Here is a 23,381-nt window from a genome sequence, read left to right as displayed (position 1 = left end):
ACTAAAATCAGACGCAAGATATCATCACTAAGTGACATTACTTATTTTGAAAGTTAAAACATGGAAAGTTCTTTTTCAATTTGTATCCCCTTGATTTCCTTGAGTTGTCTTATTGCTCTAGTTAGTACTTCAAGTATTATGTTGAAAAGATAGTGAAAGAGTGGGCACCCTTGCCTTGTCCCTGATTTCAGTGGGATTGATTTAAGTTTCTCTCCATTTAGTTTGATGTTTGCTATAGGCTTGCTGTATATTGCCTTAGCTGTATTTAGATATGTGCCTTGTAACCCTGATCTCTATAAGACTTTAAACATGAATTGGTGTTAGATTTTTTTCAAATGCTTTTTTTGGCATCTAAGAGATGATCATGTGGGTTTTTTCATTCAGTTTCTTTATATGGGAGATTACATTGATGGAGTTCTGTATATTGAACCATCGCTGCATGCCTGGGATGAAGCCTACTTGTTTATGGTGGATGATATCTTTTATGTGTTCTTGGATTCGGTTTGCTAGTATTTTATTTAATTTTTTTCCATCAATGTTCATAAGAGAGATAGGTCTGAAGTTCTTTTTTGTTGTTGAGTCTTTGAGTGGTTTAGGTATCAAGGTGACTGTGGCCTCATAGAATGAGTTTGATAATGTTCCTTCTGTTTTTATTTTGTGGAATAGTTCAAAGAGTATTGGAGTTAGCTCTTCTTTGAAGGACTGGTTGAAATCTGCACTGAAACCAACTAGCCTTGCAGTTTTTTTTGGAAGGAGAACTTTTGATGACTGTTTCTATTTTCTTGGAGGATATATGACTATTTAATCTGTTTACCTGATCTTGATTTAACTTTGGTAAATAGACTCTATCAAGAAAATTTGTCAGTTCTATTTAGGTTTTTAAATTTTGTGGCATATAGGGCTTTTGAAGTAAGCAATAATGATTGTTTGGATATCCTCAGTATCTGTTGTTATGTCCCCTTTTTGTTGGTGGTTTTGCTGCTTGGATAGTTCCTGTCTGCCTTTTAGTTAGTTTGGCTAAGGGTTTGTCTATCTTGTTGATTTTCTCAAAGAACCAGCTCTCAGTTTCATTGATTGTTTGAATTGTTTTGTTTCTAATTTATAAATCTCAGCCCTGAGTTTGATTATTTCTTACTGTCTATTCCTCTTGCATGTGTCTGCTTCTTTTTTTTTTCTAGAACTTTCAAGTGTACTATTAAGTTGCTTCTATGAGATATTTCAAACTTCTTTCTGAAGGCACTTAGCGTTATGAACTTTCCGCTTAGCACTGCTTGTGTACCATAAGTTTGGGTAAGTTGTGCCTTCATTTTCATTGAATTTTAGAAAGTCTCTAATTTCTTTCTTATTTCTTCCCTGACACACCTGTCATTGAGTAAAGAGTTGTTCAGTTTCACTCTTTGTGGATGATATGATAGTATACTTGAGTAATGCCAAAAATTCTACCAGAGAACTCCTCAGGTGATAAACACCTTCAGCAAAGTGGCTGGATACAAGGTTAACTCAAAAAAATCTTTATCTCGCCTATATACAACAGACAAAAGGGCTGAGAAAGAAATTAGGGAAACAATGTCCTTCACAATAGCCACAAATAACATAAAGTACCATGGTGAGATTCTAACCAAGCAAGGGAAAGACCTCTTTGAAAAAAAACTTCAAGTCACTGAAGAAAAAATTAGAAGAAGATATCAAAAGGTAGAAGGATCTCCCATGCTCATGGGTCAGTAAGATCAACATAGTAAAAATGGCTATTCTTCCAAAAGCAATCTACAGATCCGATGCAATTCCCATCAAAATACCAACAAAATTCTTTGCAGAACTTGAAAGAACAATTCTCAATTTTATTTGGAAAAACAAAAACCCCAGAATTGTTAAAAACAATCCTGTACAATAACAGATCTTCTGGGGGGTATCTCCATCCCTGTTCTCAAGCTGTACTATAGAGAAATAATAATAAAAACTGCATGGTATTGTCTTAGAAACAGACTGGTGGATCAATGGAATATAATAGAAGACCCAGAAATAAACTCACATACATGAGGATACTTGATTTTTTTACAAAGAAAGAAAAAACACACAATGGAAAAAGATAATAACAAATGGTGCTGGTCTAACTGGATGTCTACATGTAGAAAAATTCAAATACATCTGTATTTATCACACTGCACAACACTAAAGTCCAAGTGGATCAAAGACCACAACATAAAACCAGACACACTAAATCTGTTAGAAGAAAAAGTAGGGAAGAGCCTTGAACTCATTGACACAGGAGACAACTTCCTGAACAGAATAGCAACAGTACAGGCTCTAAGATCAACAATCAATAAATGGACCTCATGAAACTGAATATAAAAAAGAACTCAAGAAATTAAAAAACAACAAATCAAGTAATCCAATTTAAAAATGGGGTAGAGAACTAAACAGAGAATTCTCAATAGAGAAATATCCAGTTTAAGAGAAACACTTAAAGAAATACTCAACATCCTTAGTCTTCAGGAAAATGCAAATCAAAAAAACCCGAGATTTCACCTTACACCCATCAGAATGACTAAGATCAAAATTATAAGTGACAATACATGCTGGAGAGAATGTAGAGAGAGGGAAACCCTCTCTCATGATGCGAATGTAAACTTGTACAACCACTTTGGATATCAATCTGGAGCTTTCTCAAAAAATTAGGAATAGTGTTATCTCAAGATCCAGCTATACCACTCCTAGGCATATATCCGAAATATGCTCAACTACACAACAACGAGATTTGCTCAACCATGCTTGTAGCAGCTTTATTCGTAATAGCCAGAATCTGGAAACAACCTAGATGTCCCATACTTGAAGAATGGATACAAAAATTGTGGCACATTTACACAATGGAATACTACTCAGCAATTAAAAACAAGGAAATCATGAAATTTGCTGGCAAATAGTGAGAACTAGAAAAGATAATCGTGAGTGAGGTAACTCAGAAGCAGAAAGACACACATGATATATAGTCACTTATAAGTGGTTATTAGACATATAAGATAAACATACTAAAATCTATACTCCTAAAGAAGTTAAATAATAAGGAACTCCCTAAGGAAGATGCTCAGTCCTCATTCAGAAGGGTAAACATGATAGACATCAGAAGCAGGAGAAGACAGGGAACAGGACAGGAGCCCATCACAGTCAACCTCTGAAAGACCCTACTGACTGAAGTATCGAAGGAGAATCTGACACTCATAGCCAGATTTTGGGTAGAGTTCAGGGAATCTTATGAAAGATGGGAGAGATGAAAGACCTGGCGGGGACAGGAGCTCCACAAGAAGAGCTACAGAACCAAAAAATCTGGGCACAGGGGTCTTTTCTGAGACTAATACACCAACCAAGGATCAGGCATGGAGATAACTTAGAACCCCTGCACAGACGTAGCCCATGGTAGCTCAGTCTCCAAGTGGGTTCCCTAGTAAGGGTAACAGGGACCTTCTGTGATATGAACTCAGTGACTGTCTCTTTGATCACCTCCCCCTGAGGCAGTGGCTGCCTTACCAGGCCACAAAGGAAGACAATGCAGCCAGTCCTGGTGAGACCTGATAGGTTACGGTCAGAAGAATGGGGGAGGGAGGACCTCCCCTATTAGTGGACTGAGGGAGGGTCAATGGAGGAGAAGGGGGAAGAAGGGTAGAGTTGGGAGAGGATAAGGGGAGGGGTTACAGCTGGGATATAAAGTGAATGAATTGTAATCAATAAAAAATAAATTAATATAAATACTCAAAAAATAATTATTTTTAAAAAAAACATGACAAGTTCACTTCTTTGCCTCCTTTTGGCTAGCTGTCATGGTAAGCTACAATGTAAGGTCCTTTGATAAGGCTGGAGTTTTTCAGATCTGTGCAGAAAGCCCAGATTGAATGGTCCTGCTAATGCTTCAGTGTGAAGCATTAACACTACCGTCTTTCTCATATATTTATGAAACCAGTCCGTTACACTTCACTTCCCTACTGTCCCAAAAGGCTTTCTTGTCAGACTGATGAAATTCTATTGCTATGTTTACTGTTTCAGGCTATTATTATGTTCAGACTATTATGATTATGATTTTTAATTTTGGTTATAATAAAAATAGCAACACAAGAAAATCTCCATAACAGTGCCGTGCCCTAGAAACACTCCCACTATTGTGATAATTCACACAGGAAACAGTTCACTAACATTTGAGACTGCTGGTTAAGTGATCAGGGATATTATAAGCACTATAAGATGCATATTATTGCATTATCAAGTATGAATTGCAGCAAAGGTGGATATGTAGCAGGAAATTACATGTCAATTAATAGATGCTTGTTTCATGTCCGCCTTTGGAAATTTTCATACATTCTCTTCTGTGCATGTGGGAGAAGAGAAAACCTTTTTTAGTTGTTTGAAATCAAGAAGAGTGAGAGAAAAGAAAATGCTGAAGGAATTCCACTCAAAGTATTCAACTTGGAAAAAAAAAAAACGTAGCTAGTAGGTAAGATTGTCATTGCTTATCTCTTAAGAGATAACTGTCCTCCTGGTTAGCAGCAAAAAATAATGCTAGACACATGCCACTTTAACTGGCCCTCCCCCTTTATTCTAATAAGCCACGCAGTGCCTGTAAACTGCACCCACCCAGGCTTTCAGAGTGCTGCTCAGTCTCTATCTGTGCTAATTCCATTAAACTTAGAAAAAAGAAAATGTTTGTCTCTTTGAATGTCTGAACTTTGCAAGATCAGCCAGAGAATAAGTGAGTTTGGCAGACTGAGGGAGAGCTCTGCTTGCACACATGTGGGCTCCCACCACAGACCAATGTTGCAGTGTCACATGAGGAAATTGCAAAACTTCTCAGAATATGCCACAATCCATTATTGGAAGGGCTTCACATATGATGAGGAAAAAAAAAAAAAAAAAAAAGCTCAACACTGAAATATTTAATTTGTCATGATTTCAATGGCATCAATAATGACTTCTCAATGTGAGGCATGCCATCCGTTTATTTACATAAGCTTAAAAGGGTAGACTCTGAGTTATATAAGAATCTGCATATCTGAATTTCTTCTTTGAAATAATTGAATAACTTGTAAAAGACAACAATTTTACTAAATGCTTTGAGCATAGTGCAGGGAAGCCAACATCGTCATCCTTACTACAATTTAGAAGGTTGGATTTTATGTATGTAAAATTATTTTTTATTGAGACCAGGCATCAGAAAAAACTAGAACATGGTAAAACTTTGTGTTTTCACAGCTGGTATGATATACAAATTCCACCTTTTAAGTCTAAGCTTCTAGCTGGGGATTTAAAACCTCACACATCCTAGCTCCATCTCCTACTTCTCAACTGTTTTCTTTAAATACAGTCTCTTCATTCTGTGTTTGGTTAAATATGATAGTACGTTTGACATTGGCCAAGCCTGTGTCCTCTTCTCCCTGGTTTATATTTGTGAACTTCATGCAAAAATTGATGAAATTACTAAAATGCCACAAAATATTCAAAAAGAAAATGTTAGCTAAACATATGTTAATTCTTAAATATGAATATAGACAATTTGGTAGCCCCAAATTTAGCCATCTTAGATAAATAACAGAAAGATGTTTTGGCTACAGTAGGCACATCCACAGCCCACTTGAAGACTTACAGCAAAGCCAGATTCCTATTTCCTGGTTGCCAAGGCAATGTAGCTCACAGCCCTGCCTCCAAGCTTTCCCCACCAGAAATGGCTAAATCTAAACTAGCAAACTAAACCCTTCTCTCCCTAAGTTTCTTCTTCGCAGGTATTTGCTCACAGAAACAAGGAAGGTAATAAAAAGCCATAAAGAAAAGATTTATCCAAATTCTGGCAAACCATTCTCTATGGACTAAATGTTTCTGACAGCTAACTTTTTTTACACCAGATATGCTCTTGCAAGTTAAACCTCCAAAGGCTTCTATGGGCTAACTTCCTTAGGATGTGGTGAAAATTATCCATGTAACTTAAACTTTCAGTTCATAAGGTAAATTCTCAAATATAAACAGTCAGTTTTCAATCATAAAATAAACTTTTCTGCAGTATGATATAACAGTAACTCAGGCAAACCACAGGAAAAAGATAGTTGCACAGATTAATGCTCGATAGAGAGATGCAGGTAAGCAGACAGATGCTGAAAAGATAGATAAAAAGGTAGGAAGATAGATGCTAAATAGATTCATAGATGATAGATAGGATTATAGATAGATGCTGGATAGATACATAACGGATAGGTAGGTGACAGAAGATGATAGATAGATAGATAGATAGATAGATAGATAGATAGATAGATAGATAGATAGATATGCAGATGTGTACTATATTCTTTCCAAAACAAGAATTGAGAGAGAGAGTAGGATGTTACCTATGTGCAAATACACAGGAGTGTGGAGGTCAGAGGTTGACACAAAATTACTTCCTTTGTTTCTCTCAACTTTAGATTCTGAAACAGCCTTTTGCTGAACTCCGAGTTCATCGATTAACTAGACTAGCTGTCCATCTCTCCTCCCTACTGCCCCCATCAGCTCTAGAGTTACAGATGTACACAAGCATGTTTGGCTTTTATATGAGTGCCATGGGTGAGAATTTAGCCTCGGGCTTGCACAGCCAGTACCTTACTGATGGAGCCATTCCCCAGTCACGAATCCTTCCTCATTTTTGCCAATGTGTGTGTAAGCATGTGTGTATGTGTGAGTTTGTGGAGTAGGGGTTGATGTGTGTGTGCATGTGTGTGTGTGTATGTAGTGTGGCATGGTGCATGTATATGAGTGTGACTACAAGAGCATATGTGTGCACAAACAGATGCTCGACAAATGTTATTAGGTGGGTCTCTTCTGCTACTGGTCTTGTTTCCATGATAAAGGGCCTTTCAGTGATCTGAAAGCTTGATGTTTCAGCTAGGTTGGCTACCAGTGAGCTCCCATGATCCACCTGTTCCCACTCCTCAGTGCCATGTAGCAGACATGTGCAGTGGATTATAGGCATGTGCAGCTATACCCAGCTGTTTGCTTGGGTGCTGGAGACTCACTCAGGTCCTCAGCTTTACAGAGCAAGTGCTCCTACCCAGTGAGCTCACTCCACAGGCTCCTCAATCTGTCTTAAGCCAGTTTTCTATGCTTCGAAGTACCAAAAACCAAAATAAGATTACAGTTGAAATGTTTGACTCCCTGCATGTCTGGATCTACTTTGATTTCTTCACCACTCACACCAGGCTTTAGTAACTCCTGAGCTATACACAAAGCTCCCAAGGAACTTTCTAGCCAAAACAAGCAACCCTCCCCTCCTATGGCAGTACTACGGCTTGTGGAAAGTTTAGAAATATACTGTGCTCTGAGCTACTGCCGCAGACTATTTATAAACATGTATACACAACTTATAAAACTACACAAAATTAGTCAACCTGTGGCAGTTTTTAATTACTTTCTCTAGAATCTGTCTAATATTAATAGAAAATTTTATCCAGATGGAGTCTTATTTTATGCAAAGATAACATAAATTGTGATTATATTATGGGGTCTCAGTCCATAACAGAACATGTGAGCCTTGGTAAATTATAAAGAAAACAAATTTGTTTCCTACAGTTGGAGGAGGCTAGACAGTCTAAGGTAAAGTCACCCGTAATGGTCTTCTTGCTGTGTCATTCCACAGAGGGCAGAGGGGTCAAATGCACCCTTTTATCAGGAACCCAGCACAATGGCATTAATATTGATCACTTCTACGTGTCACATTTCAACACTGTTGCTTTGGGTAGTGAGCTCCCAAACATCTGCACTTTGAGCACACTTGCAAAAAAGAGCATGTACTACATGATCTCTTGAAAAAAAATATAAATGTCAGAAGCCTGGGTCTGAAATGTAACATGTTCCAAGATAAAAGGGGACTTTTCTATGAAATGCAATGTTGCAATCTGCCTGCACCCTTAAAAGTATCTCCAGGGCTCTGTTACATCTCTCCATAAAACAGGCCAAGCCAGCAGCCAGAGTGAGTTTAGTTCTCTGAACTAGTCTGTTGAGCTAGGGTTGAAGCTCAGCACAGAGTGTGTGCTTTCCCTGTAATGGAGCATGTGTTCTACCCCAGCACCTCCACTACAATGGTAATAATGTGTGGTTAGCCCAGAAGCCATTTGAGTATTTTATTTTCCAAAGCATTCATCTTGGTTAACATAGAAGTTGTTCCTCTAACACTCTCAAGAAAAAAAAAAAAAAAAAAAACAGAGGCTTAAAATTAACAAACTTTCCTTCAGCATGAAAGTCTGTTACTGTGAAGCAAAAGCCTGTTTTGTTGTGGTTTTATTTCTAATTGGCCTATGAAGAAAAATACTTAGGTTTCTGTACAAAAAAACATCACCTATAACCGCCATCAACAATAAATGTATATAATTGTATTAACAACTATGTAGAAAGCATTTGTTAATCCTTTAAACAACACATTTTCTTTTAAAATTTAATTTTTGAGTAAGAAGTAGATGGGTAAAATACCTGATAATGTAATCAATGGAATCTACTGGAAAAGAAAATGAAAAATGAAGATCAGATGGGAGCTTTTAAAGGAGTGAAGTTTTAGTCACATCTTTTTTTAATTCTTTATTAATTACATTTTATTCACTTTGTATCCCCCCATAAGCTCCTCCTTCCTCCTGTCCCAATCCCTCCCTTCCTCCACCCTCTGCATGCATGCCCCTCCCCAGGTCCACTGATAGGGGAGGTCTTCTTTTCCTTCCTTCTGATCCTAGTCAATTAGGTCTCATCAGGAGTGGCTGCATTGTCTTCTTCTGTGGCCTGGTGTTCCCCCCTCAGGGGGAGGTAATTAAAGAGCAGGCCAATCAGTTCATGTCAGAGACAGTCTCTGTTCCTATTACTATGGAATCCACTTGGATACTGAACTGCCATGGGCTACTTCTACTTCTGTTCAGGGGTCTTAGGTTATCTCCATGCATGGTTCTTGGTTGGAGTATCAGTCTCAGGAAAGACCCCTGTGCTCAGATATTTTGGTTCTGTTGGTCTCCATGTGGAGTTCCTGTCCTCTCCAGATCTTAGTCACATCTTAATTATATTCTTATCATCTAAATGTGAGAATCACTCATGCTGAAGTTTTGATTGTTTAAAATGTTGTTGTGTGATGTTTGATCTTCGTGGGAAAATGCAAAGAAATACAATAGCTAGCACTTTGTGATGGACTATACGTCATGATGCAGTTTTCTAAAAACCAATGAATAAGGAAAAGCTACTCCCCAGTCCCAGAAAGCAAAGCCAGACTCTGGTTTGAATCAATGGCACAGCAAATCTCCGAGAGACATGACCTGTCTTTGTCCTTTCTTCCAAATGTTGCAGATAGACAATTTTCCTAATGGCAAACATAAATGGTCCTAAAGTACACAGCCCCAAAAATCAGTAAACAACTGAAAACTACCACATCTCCGGATAGGACTGCTTAAAGAGAAAGTATGTCCCAAAGAGTCTCTATTAAAAGCACAATCTCAACTCCTTGACTGCCTGGAAAGGCTAATGTGCTTTCCAAGTAGACACAAAGTTCTGTGTCAAAACCCAGTGTTTGGTTTAGAATTACCGGCACTAGCCCTGACACAGGCTAAATTCTGTGGGGTGAATGCAAGTTTTTACTCTTCTTTCTGCTCTGAAATCAGCAGGAAAGCTCCCCAGTGGCAGAGGATGCAGCTACAGAAGATTTTATTTGTAGCTTATGGTAGTATACAGAGTACAGTTATACACATTCTGACTGAGTTATGTCTCCAAAGTAAAAAGTAGGTAAGTAAATAAATAAATAAATCACATGCCTGTTTGCCTGGAAGATTCTTCACATGAGCCCAAGTTTTAAGTTAAATAAAAGTCTCTTCTTGGAAATGTTCATACCTATTCATGCACTGGCATGTCTGTTTGCTTTCATTCATAAGCTTTTTTTTTATTTTCAAATGTCTAATAGGCATCTCTCAAGTAGCAGGCAACCAGCTAGGACTACTCACAGACACAGCCCTATCTCACAGGGCATGGCCAGATGAAAACTCAGAGGGGCAGACTGCACAAGAGACAACCAAATAAAGATAAAACTGTAATAAATTTCAAAAAGAAAATTATGGCTTCTTAGAAAAGTAGAAAGGGAGAATCTAGCTTAAGGTGACAAGCCCACTGACCCCTGCACAGAGCATGGTTGTCATTCTCTAGTAAAGTGAGTTGGGAAGGTCGTTGAACAGGACGTGGTCCCAGCCTTTCTGCACAGCACATATGTGCTGATGTGCCCTGAATATGCTTTCTCATCTGCACCTTTAATTCTTTGCCAGGCTGACTGCCACTTTGGAAGAGAATGTGATGTAATATTTGAAGGATGTAAAATAAATAGATAATAGATAGATAGATAGATAGATAGATAGATAGATAGATAGATAGATAGACAATAAAAGTACACAGTGAGATAACACTTTCACACTTCAAATGATTGCAACTGTTCCATGTGCTTTAGTTACTCCTCAAAATAAAGTGATGAGCACATATTATAAAACACAGACACACGTAACAAAAAGAGTCTTTGTTACCTGTGATGCCACAGATACCAGATAGGGGTAAGTCAAATACAGGATCCAAATCACTTGACATGTAAAAAGCACAGTCTATAATCTGACTTAAGCCTTTCTTCCCCAGGCTCCCATATGTTCACCCTTTGAAGTCCATGTTTCTTTAGTTTCTGCATGCATTTACTTTAGGAACTATCTACTCTCTCTTTTAATGTCTGTGCTTTCTTAATTTAAACAATCACCACATTTGACAAGGAACACAAACAGCAGCAGCTACTTTTCCAACTGCTTTCATTTCCTGGCATCTAAGGAAACATGAACAGAGGGTTTGCTTTTGGAGGCTGAAGACAGACGCTGGTCATACTTTTCAACAAACTAAATTTCAGTGAAGTCCCTATCAGATGCAATTGTTCTTTAAATGTGCATCGATTAAAATAAATATTTACATGCAAGGCACCATAAACTCCCTGAGCAAGCTCATGAAGGAAGCTATTTCCAACAGGAAAATGAGGGTAAGATCCATTTTTTTTAAGAGCTTTAACAACACAAGCTTTACAACCTCCCTAGAGGGAAAGACAAAAAGCATTCGCCTAGGGCTCCCTATACCATTCATTCTAATATTAAACACAAGCCTTTCTTCATAAAGACTGTTATGTAAGGGGCTGCTGTAATCTATTTCCTAAGTTCATTTGTGCTTTCTTATAAGTGCCTGGCATTGATGCACGCTCATGACTTAGGCATGAAACATACTGGCAGTGAAAAGTAATGTTCTCAATGAACACCCATACCTCTGTGCTCAACAACCTGAAATCAAATATTGACACACTCTGTGGACCTTCCTGAGAACACCTTCCTGGTAAGCAGTTTTCCAACCCCCAACTGGGTCAGCAAAACATTCTTTCCCTGGCTGAGTCATCCCCAGCTTTCTTCTGCACTGAGAGCACTAGCACATTCCCTACCTTTGAACTGTTAGGAGCAATTCTTACACAACTCTGAATGTGTCCTATGCCTGTAGTGGAAGATCAGGAGACAGACAGCTTTCTGATATGGACTGTACCATGTCTTAACTACAGATTTCTTTGCAGAGCTCTCTATGATAGAGTATTGGCATCTGTCTATAAATGTGAGGCTTGGGGTCAGTGAGTCACTTGAGGTGAGAGTTCATATATTTGGGAGTGAAACCAAAGCTGCTAAACCTACATTCCTTCTAAGCGCCCTAAAAAAAAAACTTCCAGGATTTAACCTCCTACCTGCAAACCAGCAGAGTGCAAGTTGGCACCAGGTGCTCAATCAGCAATCATCAACAGCAAAGCAACTCTGAAGTGAGAGACTAGGTGTTAGACAATTCCCCAAACCCTTGATGCTAGCTTGCTCTAGCCAGAATAGCTACGCTCTTCTCTCATCTGGAAAAAAACGTCAAGAAAAATGAATTACTACTGTAGGTTAGGTGTCAATGTGCATCTGAGCATAAGCATGTGTGAACATAATGTTTGAACAATTCTGTACGAACACACATGAATGTGTGAACGTTGTGTGTGCATGTCAGTAAGTGCACCTATGTTGTTTGGTAAAAGTACCTTGAGCTAATCCATTGCATCACTGGAGGATCTCTGCCACCCTATGTTGCTTTGTAACATGAATAAGAATGTTTCTATTGAATAGTTAAGAGGCTCCAAACTGCTCAAATGTGCTCAAACTGTGTTCCTCTGCAGTATACAAGTGGATTTAGGAGGGGAAAATGCAACACGTGACACATTAACATAAAAGAACTAGAACAGTGAAGAACAGTGACTTTGCTGACTAGCTTTTGTCAACTTGACAAAAGCTAAGGTCAACTGGGAAGAAAGAATCATGATGGAGAAAATGCCTCCATGGAATTTGGGCAAGCCTGGGGTGCATTTTCTTGGTTAATGGATAAGGAAGGGCCCATATCATAATGGGGGGGAGGGCTGCCACTGGTTGGTGGTTCCGGTTCTATAAGAAAACAGCTTGAGCAAGCCATAGCAAACAAGACAGCAAGCAGCGTTCCTCCAAGGCTTCTGAATCAGCTCCTGACTCCAGGTTCCTATCTTGAATTCTTGACCTGATTTTCTTCAGTAATAGAGTGTAACGTAGGAGTTACAAGGTAAAATAAACCCTTTCTTCCTCAGGTTAACTTCGGTATGTACTTAAAGTATATTAAGACAGCAGCAATGGACGCTGCCTAACTGAAGTGAAGACAAGACACAAAGAAATGGTTCATACGTGTATGAAACCAGAAAAAAAAAGATACTGTTCTTACATTTTCATTAGGATTGAGTTAATTTTGATGAACTAACAAAGCACTAGTTAAATCATAGAATTAGTATTAGAACTGTTAGAATTCAGATCTTACCTTATGTCCCTAACATTTCATAATGAAAAGGTAAGAAGTGCAGTTTACACAGGAAATAACAAACTGATACCCATTTTAGTAAATAAAAGTCTCATTTAAAATCTCTAATTATCCGTTTCATTTTTCAGCATGTCTTTACACTTCCTATATTTCAACTATTTATTCCTCTGTCCACCTATTTAGTCTACATGCTTCTTACACAGAAACCACTGTTAAGCACTGATATCACAACACAACCATAAAAATTTTAGGTAGATAATATTCGCACTCATATACATTCTCTCAGAAATATATATATGCTAAATCTCATAATTACAATACCATATATAAATTTAAGAATATTTGAAATTTTAAAGCAGGTAATAAGAAAAACAAAACAAGTTATATCAAAGAAAATGATGTTAGCTGATCAGTGTCAGGAAAGCCAAATTAAAAGATCAAGAAAAGAAAATCTGGAAGACAAACAATAAATACATACATACATACAAACACAAACAAATAAATAAATAGATAAATAAAAAGTAGAATCCCTCCAGTAACCATACACCAAGCTGTGGCAAAAACAAATTCTATGTATTAAAGTACCCAAATCCATTTCTAATTGCACAAAACATCAAAAAGAATCATCAAATAACTCATCTGTACACATAATTGGCATATTTGTCTGAGATCAGAGGCTCCTTACAGGCATCATCTACTCATCTTCCAGCAGGTACAGACAGCAATTTACAGTTGCTTAAAGAAAAGCATAGTATTCCCACTGAGCAGTAATGGCTCCCAAAACTCATAAACAAGCATATTTTCATCTCTCCCATCTAGCAATATATGTGATTCTAAACAATCTAATTCAAAGTATGTGCAAACTTTTTATTTAATAAAATGTATGTTATTCAGTACTATGTCTATGACACTGCAGAGGCAGCTCAGTGTTACAGTGCTTTTTAGCAAGTACACAGCCTTGAATCTAATTCCATGCACTGCAAAGAAGTGTGTGTGTGTATGTGTGTGCATCTGTACATATTATTGTGTGTATGTATTTGTGTTTAGATGTGTGTGTACATATGTGTGTACATGTATGTATGTGGGTGAAAACTTCAGGAAAATTTGAACAAACCTATGTCTTTTCATGATCATTTATCACAATATTTTTTTAAATTCTGCCTTTAATCTTTACTCCTCATCATTTTTGCTCTTCTGTCTAAATTGTTATCAAAATTTCTCTTTAAAGCACATGTCAAATCTTGTGAACTTACAGAATCCTTTTTCCAAAAATTACCTTGCAAAATCTCTGGTGTCACATAGAAGGGCCTAGGCAACTTGTGTGTCTTCTGCATTTTGAGTTTCACTTCTCCAGTTACAGGCACAGCTCTGATTCTGCTCATGTAGCCATTTAGACCTTTGCCATTTTCCTCCCAGACCCAGAACATCCTTCTGCTGCTGATCCCAGCCAGAATCCATGCCCATCCAATTAAACTCTACTTTCTTTCATGAAGCTTTCCACAGCAAGAGCATTTCTTTCCACACACTTGTCCCTGTCTCTCTGCTCCCTCGCTTTACCCTTCTGGCCAGTCATCTACTCTAGTGGGGCTTACCATGCCCTAGTTTTGGTGAGAGCCATTGCTACTTCTCGTAGTTAGAGCACTCTTAAAGCAAGAATACTCATTGTTTGGTGATTGTTTCTTTATTCGTAATTGGTTTTGTGCCATGATCAAGCAAGCTCTTAACACAAAAAAATTACTTCTAAAAAAAAAAAAAAAAAAGAAAAGAAAAAATGTCTGCATGGAAGCTCAAACCTTAAATTCACATATTCTCTGTTGTTTCCTGCCAAAGATGACCCTTAAAATAATAATCATTGCTACATATGAGGTTCTACATATGAGGTTCTTTTAATACTAGGCCGCGTGTCATAACTCTTATGTATATCTGTATTTTACAATACAATGTTGGCTAATCTGCTTCTGTGAGGAAGAAGACACTTGGCTGTCAATCATCTTTGTCTAAGGGCATTGGTCCCCAATGCTACTGAGCCCTAATTTATGCTAAAAGTAAAGTTATGTCTCCAAAACTAGAAAAAAATACTCCTATGAGAAAACAAAAAGAGGAAGCATAAAAAATATAGTGTGGCTATGTTATATATAGTGACCGTTATATACTTTAACACTGTTCTACACTGCGGCCTATATCTTCAATTTGTCCTTCAATGGGTAAATGCCTGTTTACTGTTACTAGGACACCTCCACTCCTAGACCACGAACAAAAACAAATACGTGACACTTGTAACTTTGTCAACTGTCAGCACAACATCACAACAGCTGAACAACAAAGTCATAAAATATGCAATAGTATGTACTTCCACCCTACCCTCATTCTTCTGACCGTTTTAACACTGTTTAGAGTTCTTAAGGCACCATTCAACAAACTTTATTTCATTTGACATCCAATACAATAATACTGGACATAGAGACACATTAAACATCCACATCGCTAGTTTTCTCAAGAAATCTTCAAATTCACAACTGAAAATTTTCGGACAGTGGAACTTAAATAAATGAAGTTGTTCCCATTGGGCCGTAAAACATACAATTTGGACAAAAGTATATTATAAAGATAGAAATAAGCTCAATAGGCATGATATTTATTTTCACTGTGCACTAAAGTCAAGCTCCTCAGGTGTTTCTGTGTTTCATGTAGCTCTACCTGAATGTGCAGATGCCCTGAGTGCTATGCTTTGGAGGAAAAGAAGAGTTTAAAAAAACAAACAAATAAGCCTGCTACTTTTCTCTTTTATTGTGGTGCTGGAGACCAGTACTGTTGATCAAAGTCAGGATTTGCAAATATAGCTGTTTGTACACTACTCCTGACTTAGAAGTCCAGCCTCTTACGTTGTGATATTTTTTTTTTTAGAAAACTATGAAACTAAGTTTGTTAGAATACTTTTCCTATAAACCCCTACACAGCATTTATTAAAACATGTATCTTATATAAGTTTAAAGAATATTGTTCTCATTTATTTGTGCATATTCTATCCCTATAATTTACTGTAAAGTTTCTGAAAATACTGTGCAAAAACACCTGTTTCAAAGTAACTTGAAGCACTACCCTTCAGTGTGAATACTCCAAGACTCCACTCTAGCCCAACTCTGTCAGAACACCTAGCATTGAGGCATTTGAGAGTATGAATTGAAAGCAAGTTTGCCCATGTGGCTCCAATAAGAAAAACATACCCACTCATATTCTAAACATTGTATGTTCGAAAGAAAAGTTGCCAAATGATTGTTTCTGAAGCAAATTGTTTCCAAATACTCATTCTTAGGATTTCTACAGTGCCACTAAACAGAAAAATCAAACCTGTTTCCTAAATTCACACTGTCACTTATCTTATGTTCTGGCGCATTAATGGGTAGGGGAGGGAGCACCGTCTCCGCACCTGGGGATACTGACCTCCTCTTTCCACAGGTCAGAATATTGAATCTTGTCAGCGTATGCATTAACAGGACACTGGAAGGCCAACCTTCCAGATTTCTGGCAAGGCCTCCCTCCAGAGCGCAGGGCAGGGCTCCGTCAGCACCTAGGACAGCGCTCAGCGGAGGAAGCCTGGCCTCAGAACAGCGGCTGAGGCCGGGAGACCCACCAGAGAAGCCTGTACACACAGACTATAGCCACTTGCTCTCTTTTCCCCACAATCCACAGCTCTTTCCAAAAGACAACAAAGGAAATCCTAAGTACCTTTCACCTAGGAATGTAAGCCGCCCCCACACCCAGTCTCCCTTCGCAATCCTCAGCGCCTGTTGCTAAGGGAGGAAGACGGCGCTTGGGAAGCCTCGCGACCAGGTGATAGCCCTCTTGAGATGCTGTGTGCTTCGGGCGACGCTGAGGACCGGGACTCTGGTCCAGCTAAGGACCCCGCGACAGGCCCAGAGCCCACGAGCGTGCAGAAAGCGGAGCGGGCAGGAGCCCGGCAGCAGAGCGCGCGGCTTTCCCTGCGGGCCAAGAAGCCCAGGCCGGCTCAGGCCTCCAGTCCAGCACGGGAGACACGTAAGGGCCCAGGAGGCCAGATAGGGCCGGGGACAGCTTGGGGAAGCTCAGGCACTCACCATGTTGACTTCAGAAACCATGTCGATGCTGGCGATGTCGATGTTCATCCCCACGCAGACTGGGGGACCTGCGGGAAGCGCAGCACACGGTGATCAGCTAGGCTCCAGCAGGGGGTACGGGTGGCTCTCATGATGGGGGGCTCGCAAAGGACCACCCACCCCACCCCGGTACAGCTCCACGGAGACCGCCCCCGCCTCCCTCTCCACCCCGACCACCAACACGGTAGATCGCGCTTCCCGCAGCGGCCGCGCGCATCCCACTTACCCCCGAAGTCGGGTCTCAGGCGAATGTCGTAGCCTTTCAACAGCTTGTCAACCGTCTCCTTCACAAAGGACATGTTTCCGGGGTCGTTTACGCTAAAGGAGGGGTACATGGTACAGAGAACAGGGTCAGGCAGAGGCTCACCCGCCAGCGCCCGGCGCGCACACAGCGCGCCAGCCCGCGCCCGGCCCGCTTCTCGTCAACCCACTAGCGACCCTACCTCTGGGCGCAGCAAACCACCGCCACCAGCACCGGGGCCGAGAAGATGCCGAAAAGCCTTCCTCCCGCAAAGCCCCACATCCCTTCGCCGCGCCCCGGCACGGGGGAGGGGGCGCCCCGCCGCCGTCGCGACCCGCAGCCGGGGCTGCTGCTGCTGCTGCCGCCACCGCCGCCGCGCTGGCCCGGAGCGGAGGAGGCGGAGGGGGAGGGGGAGGAGAGCAGGGGGAGGAGCGGGCCGGGAGGGAGGAGCCCTGGCGCGGGAGCGCAGGGCCGGCGGAGGCGGAGGCGGAGCCGGCCAAGAACAGCACTCGCCCCTTGTGTGTCCGCCGCGGCGGGGCTCCGGGTGCCCTCCCTAGCCGGGGAGGCAGCCGCTCCGGACTAGCGTGGAAGGGCTGGCGTGCGGTTGCAAGTCCTCTTTGGATACTGCGGGCGAGGGCCACGACAGCGTGGCGCCTTGCAGGGCGGGGGTAGCGCCAGCCAGCCACCTTCACTGAGCTCTCCAGATGGGCAAGGGATGAGGCTCAGAGATGTAACCGTCGGGCGGCTGAGGCATGGGAAGTGCTCCGCATCCCTCGCCCTAAACCACCCCCCACCTCCAACCCCGCCCTGCTCAGCCAGAAAGCCTGGGGCTCCGCGCGGAACCTTGGCGCTCTGCCTGGTCCAGAGCCCAGCTGCAGAGCTCTGAGGGAGCCCTATCCTCACCTGCTGGCCTCAGATCCTCGGGTCCCCAGGGTCCAGGAAAGCCAGATTGGCAGCAGCAGGGCCTGGAGCCCGGAGCACATGGCGCTGCTCCTCTAGCCTGAGTGGGATCTGCTCTACTCCACCGTCACTGAGCAAGGAACCAACGGCGACGTGGGGAATCCCCGCCTCCCTCCGCCCCTACCCCAACCCCCGGGCTTTCCCGCCTGACCCATCTTCCAGCCCCTTGCATGGCGGCACGATTATCTATTTATCAAATATGACTGCTCCCCCAGTCTCCTGCACAACCATGTGTGAGTGTTGAATCCTTCTTGTTCACATAAGTGCATTCATAATGAACTGTAAGGAGAAATATTGTCGATAAACTGCAATCCAAGGCGGATTTAGGAGACTTTAGCCTAGCATTACAGAGATGGGAAATAACGTGACTTTTCTGGTGCAGACCAGAAACATCTAAATTTATTTTAAGGTAGAGAGCTTTGTTTTCCATGTGACAGGACTCCATCCTTTGGTGGTCATTGGAAAACTGCTGAGATATTGGACAAAAACAGGAACTGGCTGGTGCACATCCTGATTGCGTATCACCCTGTACACCGCTGGTGCCTATCCCACCTGTACAGCGCTGGAGTACACCCAACGGTGATTGCCCCACCCTGTCTATCACTGTTCCACACCCAAGGAACGCCTGCACACTTGTGGCCACAGGTGGCCTGTTTTTCTATAGTGAGTGATAATCTTCAATAAAGCTTCCCTGTATCTGGGCTTCCGACACGGAGGAAGATGGTTACACCACCGTACTATAGTCAAACAGGGAAACCACAGACCAAGTCTGTTTCTAGTTCCTTTAGACTAGTTCAGGTGTACAGGATGTGATACGGGCCTAATAATTTATAACTACACTTTCCAGTATTGACTCAGTTTTTTGTATATTTTTTTAATCTATTACCAAGATTTATATAGGTAAATTTCTAAATCTAGACTTTTATTCTCAAGCTGGCATGTTTCTGTGCATTAATTTTAAATATCTTTGCTTTTCTGAAAATCAGCAGTTTTATTTTTAGAACTGTGGATGTGACTGCATTACCTGGAAGGTCCCCGAGATAAATATAGCTGCCTAATTATTTTCTGGAAAAGTCTGTTCGCAAGGGCTTTGTATTCTGTGCCCTGTTAGTGTGCACGAGAATCATCTGCAAAGTGCCACCTTCATTATGACACACATTTATGATTGGCCGATGTCTCCTGTTCGCGTGCACTCACTTTAGTGATCGATTCTTCTGGGAACCATTGCTATGAAAAATTAATAATGATCAAAAGAGCATGTGAACAAACCAACACCATAACAGGGCCTGTCTTCCTCCCTAGTGATTTAAAAGTCCTAAAACTGGAAGAAACACATTACTGCTCAGCTATGGCCCACCTTAGACTGCTGCTTCTACCTCTCCCTGGAGTTCTTGGCCTTATTAATCACCAACTTTTACTCCAGCACTTACTTCTGTGACATCTCCGACCAACCTCATGGGAGAGCAATCCCCCAGTTTCCATTTCATTATATATGTTGTCTGCCTCCTCAGCTGATGAGGAAAGAGGATAAAACACATACTGCTCCAAATGGCCCTAATCAAAATCTGAAATTTCAGCAAGTAGGCAGTCCTGGGATAGACCTACAGCCAAAAGACAGAAGGAGCTGGTGCATATACACTTCTTATTGCCTCTTAGGAAGCACGGTTCAGCTTCTCAAAGCTCGCCCTATGAGGCAGACCTCTCAGCTAGCCAAGGTCTACTGTGGCCTGTTTGTTGACAGATCTCCTGTTCTCCATTTCCAGGTTGCAATCCCTTTTCCTTCCACTCCTGTTTTCATTGCTGTTGCACATGTAAATAAGAAATGTCACTTAGATTTTTGCCTCAGGACATGTTTTCTGGAAATCTAAGCTAAGCCTGGAACCACCTGGTAAGTCATTAAAAATGTCACTTAAAATACAACCACCTTAAAATAGGAAAAACTTTAAAAGAATGCACTCATGTAACCACTGCAATTCAGTTTCATGGGGCAATAATGTGTTCAGCTATGGTCCTTGCAGTGACTTCCCTCCTTTCCTGTATGTCAAAAGGCTGGGGCACTACATATCATGTCCCTCTCTCTTGCTGAAGTTACTAACACCAAAAATTATCACATCTTGATTACCTGGTGATATGTTGGCCAATTCAGGAGGAAAAGCTGTCTTATTCAGCACAATTGAGCTTTCATGTCAAGAGGACTGGTCTTTCTTTCATTTTTTTTTTTCAGTACTATATGAAAAATCATTTAGGAAACAAGATGGGGAGCATCAGACTACATGAAAAAGAACTGTGGGAGGCTTGGAAGAGCACAAGCTGGAAACCAAGTCAATTCCACCTCTGCTGTATTAACAAATCACTTCCTTGTTCTACAGCTTATTTTTATTGTTTCTGGGCTGAAACAGCAGCCATTCATGATAAATTGCTTCTTATTATTGTATATTAATTATACAAAATAATGAGTTTCATTTTGGCATCATATGGCTTTCATTTAATTTTGACTGAAAGACAACAGGACTTTAGGAGTCCACAGTGGGTAAATATTCATGACAGATAAAAAAGGAGGCAAATGGCAGTTTGTTCAAGGATACTCTGCTTTAAGTAAGTTAGGATTCCTTGCTATCTAGAAACTCAGGGTAGGAGGTGGTCACACTAACAGGAGGCAATCAGGCCAGTGAGAAGAAGGATGTCATGGCATATCTTTTTTGAAACTTGTAATCAGTAACTTGTTATCAGGAAAGAGCTGTTGAAGATTGAGCCTGCACTCCTCCCTCATCCCCACCCCACCCTAGCTTTCTGTCTGAGCATATAGCATCTCCATTCTCACATCTGCCCGTGCTATCCATGATGTTGCTTGGTATTGGGTCCTCTGCCCTTGAAATTCCAGAACTGTTATCTAAGTGAACATTCTTGCTTTCTACAGTATCCCTCTTGTGTACTTTGTAGTTACAGGTGTTCTTTGACACAGAAAGGAGGAATGGAAAGAGATAGCTGCCTCATACTGTCACTTCCCCTCCTGGACTGTTTGTGTGTGCTTTGGATGACCCAAATGCCCTTCAACAAACCATGCCATGTATATAGTTGTCTATTACTTATCAAAAATAACCTGGGAGGAGGCAGGAGTAAGAAAAGAATACAAGTAAATTCCATGATATGCATGTATGTAAATATATACTTGTGAAAATGAAGGGATATTGGCCTTTTACAAAAGCCTTTCTACATCTTTTAACAAGAAAATGTAATTTGTCCCTCTGAGTCTATTATATACTCTTTTATATTCACTGATTCGTATATGTTAAGTCATCTTTTTATCCCTGAGATGATACCAGCTCAGTCATGGTGTGTGATTTTCTTCATGTATTCTTGAATTAGCTTTGTAAGATTTTTATTTGTCAATTGTTACATCTATTCTCACCAGGGAAAAGATCTGTATCTCCCTTTGTGTATTATTTTTTTAATTTAACTTAATTTATATTTTTTTATTCTCATCTGTATTTAGTTTCAAGGTGACACTAGCTCCACAGAATGAATTTTGTAGTGTTCCTTCCCTGTGTATTTTATAGAAGGCCTGAAAGAATATAAGTGTTAGCTTTTCTTTAAAGGTTTAATGAAGTGACTCTCCAGTCCATGCTTTTCTTTTTAGTTCATTATGACTTCTGTCTGGTTGCCTATTATATATCTTGCGTGTGTGTTGTGTGTGTGTTATGTGTATGTGTGATAGATTTACTTCTGTTGGTGTAGATATTACAATGAAAATTACCCCCATAGGCTCACATGTTTTACACTTGGTACCTAGTTGATACAACTGTTTGAGAAGGATTAGGAGATGGAGTTTTATTGAAGGAGGTGTCACTGGGGCAGGGTGTGAGGTTTCAAAAGACTCATCCCATTCCCATTATGCTCTCTTCCTCTTGCTTATTGTTGGAGAAGTGGACTTTCAGGTGCTCCTGCTGTCATGTCTTCACTCTGCCATTGTGGACTATAACTCTCTGAAACTGTAAGCCCAATTAAACTCTTTATTTTAAGAGTTTCCTTAGTCATGATATTTCACCACAGCAACAGAAAAGGAACTAAGAGAGTAGGTCATGTATGCATATAAATTTATCATTTTATTCTGGATTTTCTATATTTATTTTAGAGTACAAGGTTTGTGGGTAGCTAATGTATCCCTATAGAAAGGAACATTCATGGCATGAGCATGTCAAAGACCACAATGCCTCATGCCTCAGACTCACAGGCATGGCTAGTCTGTCCCTAGATCAGGCTCAGGGGAATGGCAAAGCATTCCTCTGGTCCCAGTATACATGTTGATCATGTGTGCAGAAAACATCAGCTACAATGCCCCACATGACCAAAGTCTGAGACTGCTCCCCTACAGAGAGCCTCTGTTTGCCTAGATTAGCTAACTGCTCATTCAGCTTTATCTAATACTTTGTGAGTTTCTGGACTGCTAGCGTACCTTCATCAGAGTGCACAGCTCACCGAGCCTCAACTTTTCTGTATGTATATCTGGTTTCTTCATTCCTTGTCACCCAGTTGGATCAGTCTTAAAGCAATGTAAACCAAAGCATTCCTTGATGATTCTGTGGATTTCATTAGTATCTGCTGTACTAACTAACATTTACCCATTTACTAACATTTACTAATTTGGGATCTTATCTTTCTCTTAGTTTAGTTAATGGTGTATCTATATTGTTTATGTATTCAAGAAACCAGTAATTAATTTGTTTTGCCTACCCTCTAGTCCATTTATATCTGCAGTGAACTCCATCATTTCTTTTTATTAGATGCCTTTCTGTTTATGTCCTGTTCTTATTTGTCTATGACCTTGATGCATACCATTAAAGAATATAGTTGAGCTCTCTCTGTTTAATGTAAGCACTCATAATGACAGATGTTTCTCTAAGAACTTTCTTTGTTGCATCCTAAAGGTCCTGACAGCTATGTTTTCATTCTGTACTAAATTTTCTTTTTTTCTTCCAGTTTCTTCAATGGTACTGGTCACTTCAGAGTGTACTGTTCAATTTCCATTCATTTACTTCCCTCAGTGTAAAGATTATTCTAGCATAATTTTATCTAATAGGTTTTCTATGCCTTTAGTGTTTAATCTAGTCTACAGAATTAAACAAAAATATATTTATATAGACATATATGTTTCATTA

The 23,381-nt window shown here is 40.5% G+C and overlaps 1 protein-coding gene across 1 annotated transcript in view; it reads right to left on the bottom strand.

Moving 5' to 3' along the window:
- Positions 1 to 17,618, bottom strand: part of Gabrb3 (gamma-aminobutyric acid type A receptor subunit beta3) — a 228,272-nt gene extending 210,654 nt beyond the window's left edge. Inside the window, exons 1-3 of the mRNA XM_055607500.1 lie at positions 17,468 to 17,618; positions 17,251 to 17,342; positions 16,986 to 17,053 (exon numbers count right to left, since the gene is read on the bottom strand). Coding sequence (XP_055463475.1) covers positions 16,986 to 17,053; positions 17,251 to 17,342; positions 17,468 to 17,547 — 240 coding nt within the window. The 5' untranslated portion in view covers positions 17,548 to 17,618. The remainder of the gene's footprint in view (positions 1 to 16,985; positions 17,054 to 17,250; positions 17,343 to 17,467) is intronic.
- Between the last annotated feature and the right edge of the window lie 5,763 nt (positions 17,619 to 23,381).

Source organism: Psammomys obesus, unplaced genomic scaffold, assembly GCF_907164565.1.
Source record: "Psammomys obesus unplaced genomic scaffold, mPsaObe1.curated_primary_1811, whole genome shotgun sequence".
NCBI lineage: Eukaryota > Metazoa > Chordata > Mammalia > Rodentia > Muridae > Psammomys > Psammomys obesus.
This window is presented reverse-complemented; position numbering and strand designations above follow the sequence as displayed.